Source organism: Anabrus simplex, chromosome 1 (genome assembly GCF_040414725.1).
Source record: "Anabrus simplex isolate iqAnaSimp1 chromosome 1, ASM4041472v1, whole genome shotgun sequence".
Taxonomy (NCBI): domain Eukaryota; kingdom Metazoa; phylum Arthropoda; class Insecta; order Orthoptera; family Tettigoniidae; genus Anabrus; species Anabrus simplex.
In genome coordinates, this window is record NC_090265.1 from 130028283 (window position 1) to 130049777 (window position 21495).

Sequence of the window (21495 nt, forward strand, 5' to 3'; positions counted from 1 at the left end):
TACTGTTACCATATGCTTTTCTTTTTAAGATAGTAAATTTATTACTCAAAATTAATTTTGGCAGACTGAAGAACCTAACAGTAAAAAAATTTTCATTTTCATTTCTGTTTGTGTTTAGTAATATTATATTATATTATATTTAGGATACATCTGAACGTAGTTTAAAATTATTGTGGTGTATTGTAGTATCTTATTAGAAATTAGCATGCTTATTCTATTATTGTAAAATATTTGTGTAGTATAGTAGGAATATCTGTAGAAACTCTCTTACTAGAATTATGTCTTAGACCTATCTATCATCAGGATTGATGGACGTCTCCATCTGACGTATCATGAAATTGCATGTAAATGGATAATTCTACAGCTTTCTTATAATGGAAAACATCAAATAACACATCATATAAACCTTTCCTAAAATCATTTATTCAAGAAAATAACAATCACGTAGATGAAAAAGGTGAAATTGTGAAAATAAGTTTAGAATTCAGTTAATGTTTGTTCTTCTGATATGTAACAATAATCCGAGTTTGTGTAATCTTCAACAGTCATGCTATTAGGGTCATGTATCACAATAGAAATAGGTTATTGATTATATTCAATGAAATACTCATAAGGAAAAATAATAAATTGCACCTTGGCATGGGAAGTGATTGGTTATATCGATCTGAAGGATCATTTTATACATTATTTTTCATTAATTTTGCTTAGGACAAGCTTTGTTAATTCAAGATTATTATTTTGGTTTCATAGCATTTCAATGTAAGCTTCTGGAGAAATTATAAGTTTCTCACTCGACAGCACAAATCTGCTTCTATTCAAGTTAAAATTATTATATTAATTTTATATTAATTCATTTTAACGTAAATCATCATTGGGTGTATATAACAAGGTAATAAGATTCTCAAATGTGACCAAATATATCGATTAATGATGTAATATGCGAGTTATTCTGAGTATCTTGCCTAGGGAAAACCATTTTTGAAGACACTATGTAATCTACTCTCAATTATATTTGTCACACAATATGATAATAATTATCCATGTTAATCTATGGAATGCCATCATTATTTGGGAAAAATAGGATTTCTAAACAGAAATATTAAGTTAAAATATCCAAGTGCATAACCAATCAATCTTATAAGAATTCCTTTAGATGATTTAAAAAAAAAAAAAGCTATTTGTTCAGGGCATCGGCCCATTTGGATCTTTTGCACCTACTGGCACCATATTGTATGAACCTGCGTGTAATTGGAATGGCGGTAGTGTGGAATGTTCTGTGTGAGGAAAGGAAGATTAAGGACATCACAAACACCCAGTCCCCAGGTCGGGGATATTAATCATTACAATTTAAAACCCCTGAATCAACCGGGAATTGAACCCGGGGCCTCCGGGTGACAGGCGGACTCACTGCCCCCTACACCGCAGGGCCGGACTTAGATTCTCTTAATCTACAATAACATTTCACATATGTATAACCACATCACCATTAACATAGGATATGGATTCTCAGGAAATACACTGTCACTGCATAAGAAACATATATGATCCTACTGTGCATCAATATTCCTTTCCTTACTCTTCAAATGAATCATTTATATCTCATATTTCGTCGTAGCATTACATATTCATTCAATACACTCTTCATTCTCAACACATAACATCGTTATGTCTTCATCATAACTCATTTTACCTTACATCACTTTATATTCTTTCATATATTTCACCTGTATATCTTATTTGACGCTCAAATAACCTTATTTCCAAATATTCGTAGTATTGGATCAGTATCTTCTCAAATAACATTAACATGTCTTCAGTCTGCCACTATATGCATATTTAGTACATATCCTAATTTATTACGGTAACATATAATCTGTACATATCATAATGTCACTTGGCATTGCATATCGAAGATCCTAAAATTATCCCTCTTATAAACATTTCACATATGGTACGGTATAACATGGCTAATTGGGATTCTCTGCTTTCATTGGAACATTATTATCACTTTATTACATTCCCTAACTGGGGTTTGACTTATTTTTGATGAAGACTACTTATTCCCTTATATCACTGACATAAATAATCACTCACAAGAATCTAATGTAATTTAACTCATTCTGAAGACCCTAAACACATATCTGTTAATGTAGGCTTTAACTACAAACATTCTAATCTTGTTACTGCTTATCGATATATAGGTTGGTAGAAAAACTTATCTTTTTCCGTCGTTTTTCGGAATGATATCTATCATTTGGTCATCATCTGCTGCCGCTCTGGATTCTGGTCATTCTGCTTGGCCGGTCATCTCCGTCATGTCAGTCTAGCTCAAAATCATTCAGATAGTTGACTTCAAATCTTCTTAGCAAGCCATGGTTTCCTTCAACAACTCGATTCAAAAGACAAAATACAATGATGAAATCAGCTGTGACATAATAACATTTTCAAAGCCTTCTAACATGATTTATCTACTTGGTTCCGCTTAATAGTGCTTCATATAATATCAGTGTCTCTATATTAGATCTTCAATATGTCTGCAACTATTTCAATTTGTTCTCGTACAGAATGGCTTTACTAGTCGTTAATTGTTTATATTGCGATATGTTGAATATTGTTTTCTTTTAGTCACGGCCTTGTTGTAGCACTTCTCATATGCCGCTGCGAATCAATTTATAAGTTGCGTATTTTATTATTTACACGTATTTGATTAATCTTTTATATCTTCTTCTATTGTATGTTTATTTATATACTATAAATAGTTTTCCTTTCTTAATTTTCTTTTCTTGTTTTAGCAATTTTTACATGAATTTTACAGCCTCTTGATCGGAACATGTCCATTCACTCGAGTTAGTCTTTCATTTGTGTCCTTTTAAACAGTGTTGATCTTACATACATACATACATACATACATACATACATACATTATCATTATAGACTGTTATGCCTTTCAACGTTCAGTCTGCAAGCCTCTGTGAATTTACTAAACATCGCCACAATCCTCGATTTGCAACTAGTGTTGTGGCCTCATTTAGTTCTATACCTCTTAACTTTAAGTTGTTAGAAACTGAGTCTAACAATCATCGTCTTGGTCTACCTCTACTTCTCTTACCCTCCATAACACAGTCCATTATTCTCCTAGGTAACCTATCCTCCTCCATTCGCCTCACATGACCCCACCACCGAAGCCGGTTTATGCGTACAGCTTCATCCATCGAGTTCATTCCTAAATGAGCCTTTATCTCCTCATTCCGAGTACCTTCCTGCCATTGTTCCCACCTGTTTGTACAAGCAATCATTCTTGCTACTTTCATGTCTGTTTCTTCTAACTTATGAATAAGATATCCTGCGTCCACCCAGCTTTCACTCTAAATCTAAAATTGTTCAGGTAGACTGCGTGGCTTTGGACTGGGCTAAAGCTTTTGACCAAATCCCGCATGAATGACTTTTGTTAAAATTAAGACAGATGAATGTTAGGGGAAGTGTACTAGCATGGTTCCGGTCATTTCTCGAGGGTCGAACTCATCGTGTTGTGTTTGATGGAGTTCGATCATTGACCGTTAAAGTAACCTCAGGAGTATGTCAAGGCACTGTCCTGGGACCTTTATTATTTAATGCATTTGTCTCTGATTTACCTAAATGTGTGACCTCAACCATAGCCCATTATGCTGATGACTCTGTAATGTACAGGGATATACAATGTACAGATTATTGTCTGAAGTTACAGTCAGACTTGGACACTATAGTGGTGTGGTGTTACGTCAACGGTCTCAACATTAATGCTGGCAAATGTAAATACATTAGGTTAAGTAGGTCTCGACACCCAGGAGAATGTATATACAACATTAATAGTGTACATATTGAACGAGTTAAAACCATGCATTTGTTAGGAATAACCATTTCTGAACAACTAAAATGGAACACACGAACAGAGGAAGTGAGATGCAAAGCTGCCAGGGTGTTCGGCTTTATGCACAGAAGCCTCCGTGGGTGCAAGCCGAATGCTATACGGACAGCTTACCTGACACTAGTGAGACCTATACTAACGTACGGTCTACCTGCCTGGCACCCTACCACTGCAGCTAACCTTCACAAACTAGAAGGAATCTAACGTCGCGCTGAATGACTAATTAACAAGAACAGCTGCCTGTCTTCCCTCCCGTCAATCGCCTCCTTGTGTAAAAAAAGCCACATCACCTTCTTACACAAGTCCCTCACAGGGGCCATTCACCTTTCATCATTCCCTCGACTCTCCTTATCCTACAGCTCCGTCCGTAGAGTCAAAGGAGTGTGTCTTATACCCCCCTTTTCGCGAACTGAGTCATACAAACTAAGTTTCTTTGCTCGTTCAACGCAGTTTTGGAACGATCTACCCATCAACATTAAATGTAGAAATGTAAATATAGTTAAATGTTACGTTAGGAAGCACATACAGTGAGAAAATGCATGTGAACAATATCTGATGATCGTTTTGAGATTTTGGATCTGTTCAGCTGTTGAGCGACCTTTTCTGAACCCTCCTTGGTATTCACCTATTTGATGTTCGACTTGTGCTTCCAAACGCTCCAGGATGGCAAGTGATAGAATTTTGTAAGTCACGGGTAGCAAAGATATTCCTCTGTAGTTGTTAATGTTCTTCACGCTGCCTTTTTTGTGTAATGGATGGATCAAAGCTATTTTCCAATCTTCGGGTAGGGTCTCCTTGTTCCAAATTTCTTCTATTTGCTTTTGCAAGATATCAAGTGATTCCTCTGGGGCATATTTTCATGGTTCTGCTACTACTGAGAGTCTTCCCCTGGCGCTTTGTTATTTTTGAGACGGGCAATATGGCGCTTGATTTCATCTCTGTCGGGTGGTCTGGAATCTGGGTACCTGAGTAAGGGTTCCTTGGTCTCAATGGCGCTTTGCGGTTTAGAGCAATTAAGTAAATTCTTGAAGTAATCTGCCAGAATGCTGCAATTTTCTTCATTTGACGTCACCAGTGTGCCGTCCTTTCGCTCAAAGCATAGAGATGGTGGTTTATAGCCAGTGAGTTTGCGTTTGAAGGCTCTGTAGTACTCTCTGCTTTCATTCTTCCTAAAGTTTTGTTCTGTCTCTTCAATGAGAGATTTTTCATATTTACGTTTCTCAGTTCTGAACACCCTAGCTGCTTGGGCACGTTGGGTTTTGTAGGTTTCCCAATCATTTTCTGATTTCGTAGAGTAGTACTGTTTCCATGCATTGAGTCTTTCTTGGAGGACTGATTCGCAGGTACTATTCCACCAGGCATGCTTTTTGCTTCTCTTGATTTCTGCAACGTCTTTGGCGGCCTCAACAAGGAGACTTTTGGCGTTGTTAAAGTCACAGTCATTTGGTCTAGCCTTCTCCTGGAACTCCTCGACCCTTTGCCGAAGTTTATCATTGTCGAAGCGTATGATCTGTTTGGTTGTCTTCCTTGTGTTTGCGGGAATTGGTTTGAATTTGATAAGAGACATATAATGATCTGAGGCCACATTGATGCCTCCTTGACATTCATAATCTCAGGGCTGTTTCTCCTGGAGATTTGATCAATTTGGAACTCTCCGAGAGCTTGGACGGGAGAACGCCAAGTCATTTGCTTTCTGGGTAGATGGCGAAAGTGGGTCGACATGACCTGCAGGTTGTGATTTTCGCAAATGGACACCAGTCTTTTGCCGTTGGGATTGGTTCTTTTGTGAGCAGGGTAATCTCCTATAACTTTCTTGTACTTCTGTTCACGACCTAGTTGGGCATTGAAGTCACCCAAAAGCAGCTTGACATGGCGTTTGGGGATTTTGTTTAATTTTTCATCCAGTAGGTCCCAGAAATTATCAACTTCGTCTGGATCAGACTTGTTCTTATCATTTGTAGGAGCATGTGCGTTAACTAGGGCGTAGGTTTTATTCGCGCATTTAATTGTGAGTATAGACAATCTGTCATTCACAGGTTCGAAATTTGCAACCGATTTAAGGATCTTGGTTCTAACAGCAAACGCGGTTCCAAGCATCACAGCTCCATTGAGGATTCCTCTTTGCGCTTTGCTCTTGAAAAATCGGTAGCCTTCGGATTAAAAAATCTCTTCATCTGGGTACCTTGTTTCCTGTAGGGCCATTATGGATATCTGATTTTCGTGAAGAGCTTTGGTGAGGCTTTTCAGCTTGCCAGTTTGTGTAAGTGAATTTATGTTGAAAGTTGCTAGAAAGGTTTTAGATTTTGGCCTGATTTTTGACTCTTCGGGGTACACCGAGATGCTCCGACTCGTCTCTTGCATGACGTCGAGTCTCTCTCAGAATCCAAACGAGACTTGTGCGCCGTGGCGTTCACGACGAGGGATTTATCCGAAGATTTACCCCCTGGGGTATGTTTCTTAAAATGTTGTGCCATCATGCTTTTTGACTTAACTTTGCTTTGGACGGGTACCCATCCTTTTACAACTAGGGTTGTTAGCCCTAGAGGTTGCCTCAAGATATTTTCTGGCTTCTGGTCATTTACCAGTCTTCGCCGTAACCCTAGCAAGGGACCAGTTTTTTTTTTCACGGTGGTATTTTATTTCCCTACTACCCTCTGACTCTGCTGGCGGCAGAGCCAGCAAGCTTCCCCAATTCCAATGGGATGCGCCCGATGGACGTAACCGGTAAATCCCTACACGGGTATTATTATTATTATTATTATTATTATCCGAAATAATATAATAAATTCTTATTCTCTTCAAATTATTATTATTATTATTATTATTATTATTATTATTATTATTATTATTATTATTATTCTCAAAAACTAATATAATAAATTTTTCTTCTTATTTTGCTTCAACTTATTATTATTATTATTATTATTATTATTATTATTATTATTATTATTATTATTATTATTATTATTATTATTGAATCCTCCATGACTCAGGTGGCAGCGCACCGGCCTCTCACCGCTGGGTTCCGTGGTTCAAATCCCGGTCACTCCATGTGAGATTTGTGCTGGACAAAGCGGAGGCGGGACAGGTTTTTCTCCGGGTACTCCGGTTTTCCCTGTCATCTTTCTTTCCAGCAACACTCTCCACTATCATTTCTTTTCATCTGTCATTCATTAATCATTGCCCCAGAGAAGTGCGACAGCCTTCGGCAGCCAGCACAATTCCAATTCTCGCCGCTAGATGGGGCTTCATTCATTCCATTCCTGACCCGGTCGGATGACAGGAAACCGGCTGTGGATTTTCATTATTATTATTATTATTATTATTATTATTATTTCGAAAATTTATATTCTAAATTTCAATCTTTAGAATTTAGTCACATATGTTAAATCCCAATATGAATCATCAAGCTCCGAATTCACATCGGTCGGGACATAATAACGGTATTTGAACCCGCAACCTTATTTTTGTACTGCCGTTAATTTATGGGAACACCATGTCCTCCCAAGACAAATCTCAAATCCCATGGCACCTCGCAGTTTGGCAAATACATCCAATCTCTGCAAGTGCTAAATTATTCCTTCATTTTCATTTTGAAGTCCATTTATTCCACTGAAACTCTTCAAAACATTTAATTCACTAATTAATGCTCGGTGCGTAGACTCTGTTCTGCCACTCATAACACCGGAATGGGCATATTATATCGACGTAGCCCTCAGGGTACATCTATTTCTTCATCAACATCAGTACGACTCAATTTCATCTCATGCCGGATTTTTGTCCCGCACGAATTCAGACCTCAAAAATGGGCTCAAACCACTCTGGGCTTTCAACATAGCGTGACCATCATATACAAGTGCCCCTATCGCTTGTAAACAAATATTTATGATTATTATGGAGTCCAAACACGTTAAATCAACAATTAATATTAAAATCAAATTTACTGCCCGTATTAAAGTATTCCACGCCACATGTTATCTCCACATTTAAATTACTTTAACTTGCAATCATTCTATTAAACTAAGCCCGTGCCTTTACTCACAAAACATTGTTATTAAAACACTTATTTACGCATTACCCATGTTCATTATCACTCTGATACTTCTACTGATTATTATATTTCTGTCCACTGGCGAAACTTCACGGCACAAATAATCATTGATATTTACAGACAATTCAATGGACTTCATTCCGTCCCACAACAGTTAAATTCACTTGGCAACCCTCTACCTCTGAATAATCCTACAACATGCCTTAATATCTATAAAGTTTCTGATAACTGAAAAACACATTTGAGCACTTCTAAAATGAATATTTATCTTATCTTTACGTGAAACGTAAAACAAACATTTCAAGCACTTGAACAAACAAATCAACCCTAATCTACTCTATTAAATAATCAAAATTATGATGAGTGCTTGATCTAATTATGTACATATTAATTTTTCCATTTGTCTATCTATCTCTGAATTTACACGAGCCGGGAAACGGCTCATTTCACAATCAAGTTACCATTAAAAAAAAAATGATTTCATCCCGCTAACGTTAGCAATCTACAAATTTATATTAATGGGTACTCATCTCAGCCTTGTAGTTTGCTAAACTGGACGAGGAGCATCGCCCCCATCCAGTTTTAGCACTGCATTCTACTGGTATTTATGCCTGCTTGAAGAGGTAATCCTTGACACTTTTCAGTATTACACATATTTAAATCTTAGAAAACAAATAACTTTTTACACCTGGAATATTATCCACACTGAATTTAACACAGAAAATTTACACTCTTTGTTTTTTATCTAGCCCACTTAATGTAAATATACATTCTTCATTCCTTCCCCGGACACTAGGAACATGGGATACATCGGTATCATCTTTTACGGCCCAACGCACACTCGAAATTCCGACCCAGCACTTTCGTGTCTGTTCGCGTTTCTCCCGTTTCACATTCGCGTGGCTGACCAGGTATCAGTAATGGACTGTTCACTTGGTAAAACTACGTCGAACACCCGTGACCATTCTCACGTAACATACTTCCTATACTTGATATAGAATCTCACACTGCTAGCCGTAGGTTTTGATTTAATGAGTTCTGTAAATATTCAAACTCCTGCTAGTAGACTGTTCAAGACTGTAATATGAACTAATTCACCTCATGTATCACTGTGCTACGTAACATACTAACACCTCAAATAATATTCCACGAGTGAGTACACACACGTACTTGCGTAGTAACGGCTCGAACAATTCTTCACAAGTAAGTTACTTCCGTCGCCACGACCATGTATTTATATTCATCTCACCCCTCCTCCGAGTTCAAGAGAAGTCATCTCAGGGCGCACAGTTCCAATATCCTCATACGGCTATTTGCGGCCCTGCCAGTGGCTTAAACTAGGGATCTACCAATGTAATTATGTTATTATAGCCTCTATGCCAATTCTCAAATAATATCGTCCGCTGGTAATTAATATAATTGTGAATTTAACTCCCGTTTCCCAGGCGGGGTATTTCGTGCCGTTTGTAGCGTCTCTTGCCTGCAGCCAATCAACGGATAGCATCCATGAATTCCCAGAATTACACCAGTCAATCTCCCTCAATTAATAACTTTTAATAATTTTTATTATATGGTGAGGCTTCTAAATTTTACCATATCTCGAATTTATAATCCATTTCCTTCTATAAATTTAATCCGTGGAGATCCCTTTTTTAATGCTTTTTACAATACGAAGTTGTCGTGACTGCGTTTCCCCGGCGAATTTTACGATTGGTCCAAGCTTACGCGGAACTGAGAAGTTTCATATTTTTCTTCTTTAAGTACCAACTGTGCGCCCAGCCCTCGACTAGTACACTGGAGTTACCCTGATCTCATTTCTAGGAACTCTGGTCTCGGCATGTACGTTGTTCCAACTATAACATCGCCCGCGGCCGTGGAACTTTCCACTGACTCGGAAATAACTCTGCCTTTCTCTTTCCCTCATCGTCACAATTTCTGAGAAAACTAATTCTGCTGGCCATTGTATTTCTTAATCTTAGAGGAGATATCAGTCTGTGGTAGGTTTCACCATACCATTCAAACTGGCCCATACTTACAATATATAAAGTAAGATATTCTTGCTTCTGAAAATGAAATATATATTCCTCAGTTATTAATTACAATTGAATGACGCCTGTCACACACCCACCAGGGCGCAATAGATACTGTAAAGGTTTATGGTAAGTAAATAAATAAATAAATAAATAAATAATAATAATAATAATAATAATAATAATAATAATAATAATAATAATAATAATAATAATAATAATAATAATAATAATAATAATGTGTTAGTCCAATGTTGCTTAGGTCGTCCCTTTGATCTTCTGCCAAAGACCTCTTAGATAGTCCATCTTGGCAATTGTGTCGGCTCATGCTCGTAAAACATGTCCATACTGTGGGAGATGCATTTTCTCGTGATTGGTGCAATGCCAAACTGTTTCCTGATGCTGTAGTTGGAAGCGTGGTCTAATTTAGTCCATTATGCTAAGCTGACATTCTGCCTCAGCTGTAGTCAGTCAACATTTGCAGCCATAGAGTGTGACAGGATTTTTAAATTTTAGATGACCTTTCATCCTATGGTTGCAAGTGACTTCAGTTGTTGTTTGCCACTTCATCCAGACTGCATTAATTCTCGGATTGACCTCTTTGATGAGTTGGCCGTCATCGGCTACATTATTATTATAATCTTGTCAGGGTTACCTGCTATGGGATGGAGTAGACTGGACAGCCAGTGACTCAACACTGAATGTTGGATGATGGTAAATATCCTGACTCTCTAAAGGGGCCAGTGGCTTTGGGCAGAGGAGTTCTTTTAGTTGGGTGCTGTTCTCCCCAGTGGAGAAAATGCCACTGAAATCCAGCAGGTAGAATCTGTTCTCCAGTTACAAGTTATTAGTTTCATTCTGCATTGATGGTTTATACTTTCCAATAGAAAGGCTTTTATTATTTCCTCTTATTCAATACATATATCCATCTTTGGAGGGAAAGATTTTTAGCCAAACATATTTCAGCTCATCTTTGAGTCATCTTCGGTGAAGTATATTAAAAAGTTACATGAATTAATGTTGAATAAGTAACACTAAAAACAATGTGAAGGATCATGTAAAATCCAAGTAGAACATGATTAATATATCTAAAACAAGCAGGGTTATAGTGAGGTTAGAAATCTCTGTGTCTACAGATTTTTATATCCCTCTAAAACAAGGTTATTATCTCCATTACAAAGTTGGAACTGTCCATCTTCAATATATCACGTATGCATATGATCTGAAGGGAACTGTCCATCTTCAATATATCATGTATGCATATGATCTGGAGGGCAACAGAAGCCAGTGAATGTAGAATACTAGAAAAAAAGGTCTGGTACAGTGTTGTGTAACTCAGTTTATAGAAACCATCAATATGTTGATCTTATAAAGTCTAGATGTGATCTGCAATGGAAAGAAGGTAAATGAATGTGTGCAAAATACTGAAACTAAGAGACAAGAAACAATAGTGAAATAAACGTGTGACTTACTTATTGAGTAGTTGCCCTCTTGAATGGTCTGACCTTGTTGGTCTGGAGATCTTGTGTCCACTAGACTTGTGTGTGGCTGGCTCAGCTGTATTGGTATGGAGAGAGGAAAGAGTGGAGGGAGTGAGGGAGGGAGGCGCTAGGTGGTTGGGGAAAGGGAGGGAAGGTGCGGTGTTATGTTGATGAGCTGGAAGCGGGGCTTGTTCTTATTATAAAATTCTTGGCAAATAAAGGGAATGAACGTTTCAAGTAAGGTATTCTTTTTTCATTAATCTCAGTTAAATTGGCAAGAAGGGTTCCTGAATTGGTCAGCATTGATATGGATGCTCTCAAGAATACTAAGCAAAGGTCTTCTTGTTCATTATGTAGGTTCTTCAGATCTTGATCAATCATTGTGTATTCATGATTAGATTCTTTATGATGTTCATTGATAGCTGAAAAGTGATTATATTTAAGAGCATTGTAATGTTCAGTGTATATGATAGCAAAATTGTGGCCTGTTTTTCTGACATATGACAATCTGCAAAATTGACATTATGACGATCTGCAAGATTGACATTCTAATTTGTAAACACCAAAGTTCATGTATCTATTATTGTTGTTAATAGTATGTGAATTGGAAATTAATCTGGAATTGGTGTGGGTGGTTGTAAACTCTATTTTAATCCTGTTTTATTTTTAAAGACACAGGAAATTTGGTAAATGTTGTTGAGGGTGAATGTATCAGTTTCAGCTAGGATCTTCACAATTATCACCTTATGTTTCCAAGAGCCCTGGGAGTCATGAAATGTATATGAATACATAGATAACATCATGATAATTGGCATATGAATCATCCCAAGAACTCCTTGGATTATAGATGAATCAATCCCCTTTATCAAATATAGTTCATGAACTTACAGTAGCTTCATTCCTTGTTCTATTTTATAGTAACTGAGTTTGCACAAAGGTGCTCATGGTGAAGTGTATAGTGGCATGAAATGAGCTCATGTTTGAAACAATCATGGAAATCTATTGTTATTTGCAGCCAGGGAAGAAGCATCTGTTGTCATGCCATGCAATTTATCTATGCTCATTTGAACTGTATACACCATTTTAATTCCTCTTCAATAAATATTCAAACCTTTTGTGTCTCATTCATTGGCATGAGAGATATCATTTCTGCAGTTATCAGCACCATATAAAAGGCTGTAAACCTGTACGATGTCTGAAACATCCATTCTGTTATTGATAGGTATACATGAGGCACTTAAACTCAAGAATATACCTTGGAGGTTCTTGAACTCTTCCTCTTACCATCAGAAGATCGAGGCTCACTTTAGTATATCAGCAAATAATGTGTCAGCAATACTTTCCAAACATTTCTTCACTAATTTGCCATCTTCAGATGGTTTCAATTGCTTAGTATCTTGGAAATATCAAATCTCTCCTTCCTCCTATTTCTGAATCACCATTCTGTTCCTTAAGAAATGTTTATTGAGATATTAAAAACAATTTTAAATCAATCACACACTTTGTCTTTTCTCATCTGTAGAGACTATACTCATAATTTTCTAGCATTCTTTGTCTTAATATGTCTTCTTATGGTATACTCTTTTAAAACACTAATGTTTTCCTAAAAAACATATAAGTAAATTTCTCTGATGGCTTACTAGAGCGTTCTGTTTTCAATAATGAACTCCCACACTTATTAGAGAATATGTAGTTAGGTGAACTATTGATATGATTTACAGAAATCTACAGCATTGAAGATATGGAAGTTATGCTACTTTGCTGATAAGTGTATTGGATAAATAGGACTTTTCTCCTAATTTGCCAGATTATCTGATCCTATGTCCCTAAAACTCCTTCCTTTGCAATCTTTGAGAGCAGATTCTACCATAAGAACTGGAAAATGTTCATTCCTTGAGATGGAGATTAATTTAGGCATTCAAATTCAAACCTCAACATTTCTACTTTTTTCTGGAAATCAGTTATACTAAATAATAATTAATAATTTCGTGTGGCTATTTCTAGTCGAGTGCAGCCCTTGTAAGGCAGACCCTCCGATGAGGGTGGGCGGCATCTGCCATGTGTAGGTAACTGCGTGTTACTCTGGTGTAGGATAGTGTTATGTGTGGTGTGTGAGTTGCAGGGAGAGCACAAACACCCAGCCCCCGAGCCAGTGGAATTAACCAATGAAGGTTAAAATCCCCGACCCGGCCGGGAATCGAACCTGACACCCTCTGAACCGAAGGCCAGGATGCTGACCAAGCAGCCAGCGAGTCGGACATCAGTTATACACTGACTGACAGAGCAAATGCAACACCAAGAAGGAGTGGTTCGAAAGGGATGAAAGTTGGGGAAAAAACAGAGACGGCACGGACGAATAATTGATGTTTATTTCAAACCGATATGCAGGTTACACAATGCGCACGGCATCGACTCAATAGGATGTAGGACCACCGCGAGCGGCGATGCACGCAGAAACACGTCGAGGTACAGAGTCAATAAGAGTGCGAATGGTGTCCTGAGGGATGGTTCTCCATTCTCTGTCAACCATTTGCCACAGTTGGTCGTCCGTACGAGGCTGGGGCAGAGTTTGCAAACGGCATCCAATGAGATCCCACACGTGTTCGATTGGTGAGAGATCCGGAGAGTACGCTGGCCACGGAAGCATCTGTACACCTCGTAGAGCCTGTTGGGAGATGCGAGCAGTGTGTGGGCGGGCATTATCCTGCTGAAACAGAGCATTGGGCAGCCCCTGAAGGTACAGGAGTGCCACCGGCCACAGCACATGCTGCACGTAGCGGTGGGCATTTAACGTGCCTTGAATACGCACTAGAGGTGACGTGGAATCATACGCAATAGCGCCCCAAACCATGATGCCGCGTTGTCTAGCGGTAGGGCGCTCCACAGTTACTGCCGGATTTGACCTTTCTCCACGCCGACGCCACACTCGTCTGTGGTGACTATCACTGACAAAACAGAAGCGTGACCCATTCCCTCATCCAAGTCGCTCTAGCCCGGCACCATGCCAGGCGTGCACGTCTATGCTGTGGAGTCAATGGTAGTCTTCTGAGCGGACGCCGGGAGTGCAGGCCTCCTTCAACCAATCGACGGGAAATTGTTCTGGTCGATATTGGAACAGCCAGGGTGTCTTGCACATGCTGAAGAATGGCGGTTGACGTGGCGTGCGGGGCTGCCACCGCTTGGCGGCGGATGCGCCGATCCTCGCGTGCTGACGTCACTCGGGCTGCGCTTGGACCCCTCGTACGTGCCACATGTCCCTGCGCCAACCATCTTCGCCACAGGCGCTGCACCGTGGACACATCCCTATGGGTATCGGCTGCGATTTGACGAAGCGACCAACCTGCCCTTCTCAGCCCGATCACCATACCCCTCGTAAAGTCGTCTGTCTGCTGGAAATGCCTCCGTTGACGGCGACCTGGCATTCTTAGCTATACACGTGCCCTGTTGCACACGACAACACGTTCTACAATGACTGTCGGCTGAGAAATCACGGTACGAAGTGGGCCATTCGCCAACGCCGTGTCCCATTTATCGTTCGCTACGTGCGCAGCACAGCGGCGCATTTCACATCATGAGCATACCTCAGTGACGTCAGTCTACCCTGCAATTGGCATAAAGTTCTGACCACTCCTTCTTGGTGTTGCATTTGCTCTGTCAGTCAGTGTACTTATTAATGGAATCTCTGTACTGAAATCTTAGACATGTCAGTAAGGAACTATGAGGAAAATTGTTTAGGATTTTGTTGTATTGGAAGCACAAGTTCATTTCAAACCACGGTACTTCCATGTGACAGTGAAGTGCAAATGGCGGCATGAAATGTAAACATCAGCATTTCCATCAGCCAATAAGCTGTCCTGAAAAAGTTACAGAACTGGGAATGTTGGGGTATAAATTTGAAGGCCTCAATTATTACAATCCAAACAAGTGACAAGGTGCAAGAAGATCTGTTCAGTTAAAACCACAACAACCACCACCACCGCTGCCACCACCACCACCACCACCAATATCGCTGCCGTTGGTACTACTGCTACATGTAGGATGTTGCAAGGAAATGGAAATTCCTGATGTAGTTGACATATAAACATTGTATATACTGAATTTATTAATTTATTTCTTTGCTATCTACCAGTAGTGATCATAGTTACTATGTAACAAGTGTCATAATAATTCCATTTGCTACCAAATGTGGCATTTCTTTAATAATTGTAACACTAATGAAGAGACAGCAATACAGTTCGAACACCAATACATTCACTGTGTGGAAAATGAAAAGGATTTTCTGTAGTGTGGCACGTGATTTTTACAACATGGAGTAACAGTCCTCCAGCCAGCATGTCTCCTGTCAGATGTACCTCTCTTCCTGTCCTATTATTTGTTCTGACATTGGGCTGAGAGTGCCTACACATTAAGGTTATTGTTTGTGTACTTGTGAATGCACACAGGATGGTTGGAAAGTATGTTGTTGTACTCTTGGAGGTGAGAGTGTTTATTGTTTGCACTTACTGGTAAACAGTATCAATGAAGGAGGCAGGTCAACAGTAGTATCTAGAAAAGTTTGGAGGCTGACATCTGCTGAGCTAGTCCAACATTGGGACCTTGTCAAAGAAGCTGGAATTCTAGGGGACTTTAATTGGACAACCATCCAAGAGGTAATCCAAGAATATTAGAAGCAGTGATTCAGAATGTTAAAGACTGACCACTAGTATCTCCCATACAATCACTGTGGTGATTTTTACAGGAATAAGGGTTGTCTAGAAGACTTATGTCACTATACTGTGATAGGTGGGGGGGGAGGGAGGAAGTTGAAGAGAGTGGCCAATTAAAAAGAGTGGCATACTGTTGATGATTTCACTTCAGAAAAATTCAGGTATTCTGGTGATTCTTGGATGAGGTACGATATATTAATCCTCAATATAGCTGTATTAGGATGAGTGAAAATCTTCATAATAAATGAAGAAAACCTTCATTCAGAGGTTCTGGTCATGCAGGAGGATAAGTCCAATCTTCTTTTATACAACTGCATATAAGTAAATTTTCAACACTTTTGTAAATCAGTTGGAATATGAGAAACTCTCCATTGGATTGATCCCACAGAATAGAGGGACATAATACACACAACTTGCCATAGTGACCAAAGTCTCTTTTGGCAACAGCATCGTTTCAAAGAAACTTTGACCACTGTGCTTCTCTAAACTGATGTTACCCAGTTATTGATGGAGTTATCTGAAAGGGAGATTTTATGAAAGTAAGCTATGAACCACAGATACCTTGAAAGCAAAATAATCAAAATTCAGGCAGTGATAGCAGGCATAATGTCAAAGGACTTACCAAAGTTTGGTGCATTGGGTTCAGTCCTGCCTGGACACAAATGGTAACCACTACCAGCACATGTTATGATGTCATCACATTTACATATAATGAAGTAAGTCCACTTCAGATTTCATTACATCATTTTTTAGTGTTTAAATTATTAATTGGCATGGTAATGAGTGAAACACACCACATTTTCTTGTGAGAGGTAGATTGACCTTTTAAATCTAACTTTTTAGAGTTTAAAATTTGTTGTGCTTCAGATCCTGTTTCCTGGTGTCAGGGAAGACACATTCCACAAGTTGCTGCTATATTTGTATACGGATGATGTACCTCCCATCCCGCCAGCTCGATGTTTGGATCTGTTGGAGCTGGGCAATCGTCTCTGCCTACCCCGACTTGTTACCTTGGTAGAGCGCCGTGTCGTAGAAGAGTTAACTCGTCAGTGTTCCACAGAAGGATCTGATGTTGTGGAGCACTGTTTGCGCCTGCTGGAGCCTTGCAAGGTAATTTGTTAAGTTTGGCTATTATTAGATTAGATGTCTGACCTAGAATTTTCTCTCATTCTTCTGCACTAAAATTAACTCTTTTATGTTTGACTTCCCCTAGTACTCATTCAGTACTTAATTTTATTAGAAAGATAGCATATTTACTCTGTCTAAGCTCCAGCTATTTCCTACTCAACACTGAAGAAACCACTAAATGATGAATTTTAATAACTATAGGAATCTCAGTTACTAACCATAGGATTCTAAAAAAAAAAATTCTCTACCATGAACTCTGAAGAGGTAGGAGAGAAAATTTGAAATCATGTATTGCACGTAAGCACTGGGAAAGCATTCTTCTTCATTATACATTAGACATGTTTACAAAATTACTAACTGTTTGATGGCAGTTCAAGTTTAGGAAAGGTTATTTCAGTGAGGCTCAACTTGCAGGATTTCAGCAAGATATAGCAGATATTTTATATTCAGGAGGCCAAGTGGACTGTATCACTATTAACCTATCCAAGGCTTTTGATAGGGTAGGTCATGGGACACTATAGACGAAAATGAGGGCTGTTGGACCAGACAAAAGGGTAATGAAAGGGTGGCTACATTTCTAGCAAATAGAACTCAGAGAATTAGAGTAAGTGAATCATCATCTGATCCTGTTGTGATTAAGATGGTGGGGGGTGTTGTTCTGCTAGGGAGTATTATTGGACCTTTATGTGTTCTTATCAGAATAAATTATATGAGTAAAGAATTGGAATCACAGATAAGGCTTTTAGCAGATGATGGATGATCTTATACTGTATAGAGTAGCAAGAAAATTGTGTGGCCTGCAGAAAGACCTCGACAGTGTTGTGAGATGGGCAGCAGATGGTAAATGGGGTGAAGAGTCGGGTTGTAAGTTTCCTCAAGAAAAAAATGTCCCCTCGGTTTTGATTACTGTGTTGAAGGAGTGAAAGTACCTGAAGAGGATCTCTGTAAAGTACCTAGGTGTTAATGTAAGAAAGCATTTTTACTGGGGTAATCACATTAATAAAATTGTAAATATAGGACACAGATCTCGTCATATGGTTATGAGGGTATATAGAGGTTGTATGTAAGGATATAAAGGAGATGACTTAAAAGTCACTGGTAAGACCCCAGTATCTGGAACCCTCATGCTGATTTCTTTATTCTAGAACTGGAAAGATCCAAAGAGAAGAAGCACAGTTTGTTCTGGGTGATTTCCAACCAAAAAGTAGCGTTATAAAAATGTTGCAAACTTTTTTTTGCTAGTTGCTTTATGTTGCACTGACACAGATGGGTCTTATGGTGACGATTGGACAGGAAAGGCTTAGGAGTGGGAAGGAAATGGCCATGGCCTTAATTAAGGTACAGCCCCAGCATTTACCTGGTGTGAAAATGGGAAACCACGGAAAACCATTTTCTGGGCTGCCGACATTGGGGTTCGAACCCACTATCTCCCGGATGCGAGCTCACAGCTGCGTGCTTCTAACTGCATGGCTAACTCACCCAGCATGTTGCAAACTTTGGGCTGGAAAGACTTGGGAGACAGCTACTCGACTAAGTGGTTATGTTCCGAGCTGTCAGTGGAGACATGGCATGAAATGAAATTAGCAGATAAATAAGCTTCAACGGAGTTTTTAAAAGTAAGAAAGATCATAATATGTGACCTGTTACGCGGGAAGGGACCTAAAGTCGGAATTTTCAATTTTGAGTTTTCTGTGCTTCTAAAACTGGGATAAGTTACTGAGCATTTTAACAGAGATTTCATGCTTCTAGGTGCAATACTTCAGAAGATATTAATTATTGACTGTTGTTATTAAGAAAACTGTATTTTGAGAAAACCACAGTTACAGCTTTTGTTAATTTTCTTATCAATTGTATTAAATTTTCATGATATTGAGTTGCAAAGACTCAAAACCCCTGCATAACTTTGCTTGTTAAAAAGACCCATAGGTTGTGCAGAAAGTCAGAACATAGAAATGCAATTTTTACACCCCAGACACTTTTGTTCAGCTCTGTTGTAAAATTTCCATTGCCGACTTTGGGTCCCTTTTCATGCAACGGGTCACGTATGAAGATAAAGTTGGAATTGAAAAGGGAAAATATTTTTTTATAGGAAGAGGAATTAGGGATTGGAATAATTTACCAAGGGAAGTGTTCAGTAACTGTCCAACTTCTTTGAAGTCATTTATGAAAAGACTAGATAAACAATTGATAGAAAATATGCCATATGGGCAACAGCCCTAAATTCATATTAGTGGTGATTAGCTGGTGATTGATCGATTGTGTGAAGGCATTAGTCAATCTAAATACTTCGGTTGCCACTAGAGTTTATTCCTCACAAAAATATAACCAAGTCACATAAATATAGGAATATGAAAAAGAAACACATAACAGGACAAACATAATGATAGGCCAGTGTAAGAAAAGGGAGCAACAGAAAAAGAAGTTGGTGACAAACACAAAATTACCAAATGCATCTCTTCTCAGCCCCCAACGAACTCGTTTCTACTTCCCAGCTTCATCAAGATGGTAGGCATCAATACTCCTTGAGCGGCCATCTTGGCAGATCTTCCATTTTGATGTGGAAAGTGTAGGATATGAAGAAAGTGAGAAAATACAGGGAATGGGAAGAAACATAAAATAAAGATGAATACAGGTGGTAAAAGATTATTCCCCATTATTATGTTAGTTTCTCAGGAAAAATATTAAAACAAATGATGATATTAAAGGAATGCTAAAACATTGCTTTACAGTATTTCAAGTCGATTTGCTCTCACTTTGTTTCGGAGACCATTGCATTAGCACGTGTGATACAGTCTGGTGATTACTGACTTCTTTGTTCTTAATATTAGCACATTTATAGAAGGGCAGAAGATTAGGCCTATTTTTCTTGTTCATGGCAGTTACTTAATGACCGGGCGAGTTGGCTGTGCAGTTAGGGGCATGCAACTCTGAGCTTGCATCTGGGACATAGAAAATATGCCATATGGGCAACAGCCCTAAATTCATATTAGTGGTGATTAGCTGGCAGGCCTAAAGATAGTTTGCCATGGTTTCCCATTTTCACACCAGGCAAATGCTGGGGCTGTACCTTAATTGAGGCCATGGCCACTTCCTTCCCACTCCTAGGCCTTTCATGTCCCATCGTTGCCATAAAACCTATCTGTGTCGGTGTGACATAAAAGCCAATTGCAAAAAAAAAAAACCAAACTAAATTCTATGGTATATGAAGCACAATATTGTTGACTTCACTGAACGAACACTGAACTTGCAAAAATTCCCACTAACAACAGAAGAATGATTTCTAATACAAGAACCTATATAGTTAAAATAAACCGATATGAAATCACTGATGTCCGCTGTTGCCATTCATGAACTTGGTCCCTTGTTTCAAATTCTTGGTCAGCAATGGCAGCCTGGCGACTGGAAATTTTGTGCCCTTCAGATCTTTTTCAAGCCATTATCTTAAAATCAATCAATCAATCAATCATTGATATGCATTTAGGACTTTCACCCAGGTGGTAAATTCCTTATCAATTATTTACCTCATCGCTACTTTGTTTTTTATAGATTCCCTTTTGGTGTCCAAATTATTTTAACCCGAATCTTGGAGCTTACTATTATCTCTGCTGTTAATGTTGCAAGTTTTAAAGCTGTATGTTGGTACATAAAAAAAAAAAAAAAAAAAAAAAAAAAAAAGAGGCTGTTACTGAAATTGTGTTCTCCTAGAGAAGATTCCTGATTTGGTGGAAAAACTAAGCATCATTTTGAAGCTTGTGGGTAATTTTGGCAGAGGACTGACTCTCTCGTGTTAGAGCACTGCCAAGATATTGGACATGGTTAAATTCTTTCAGTTTCATTGCATCAGTTCATCCTTTACTATCTATTAATGATGTTAGAGCCATTCATCATATACTAACCATAAACAAGTGTAGTAGAGACATGATAGCCAAATGGAATAGTCACTGGCTTCTCACCATCCTGGTCACTGCATGTGGGATTTTTTAAATGAAATGCCGGATTCTGAAAACTGGAGGTCCCATGGCTGTGATCATGAAATCAACAGTCCTTTGTGTTTTATGCTGTAGTGACTTGAGAAACATTATTCATACATTCATATATATGGTCTGTATTTATTTCCTTTTATACAGTGTATATTGCCTTTCAGGATTGAGTTTTGAGCAAAAATGTGTGTGACATAGATGTATAAATACACCAG

At 38.7% G+C, this 21495-nt stretch overlaps 1 protein-coding gene across 9 annotated transcripts in view; it reads left to right on the forward strand.

Moving 5' to 3' along the window:
- The window catches only part of RhoBTB (Rho-related BTB domain containing), a 591168-nt gene that overhangs the window by 562158 nt on the left and 7515 nt on the right, over positions 1–21495 (forward strand). For all 9 annotated transcript variants that reach the window (XM_067156992.2, XM_067156979.2, XM_067156998.2 and 6 more), the window contains one exon: positions 17040–17282. In XM_067156992.2, coding sequence (XP_067013093.1) covers positions 17040–17282 — 243 coding nt within the window. The remainder of the gene's footprint in view (positions 1–17039; positions 17283–21495) is intronic.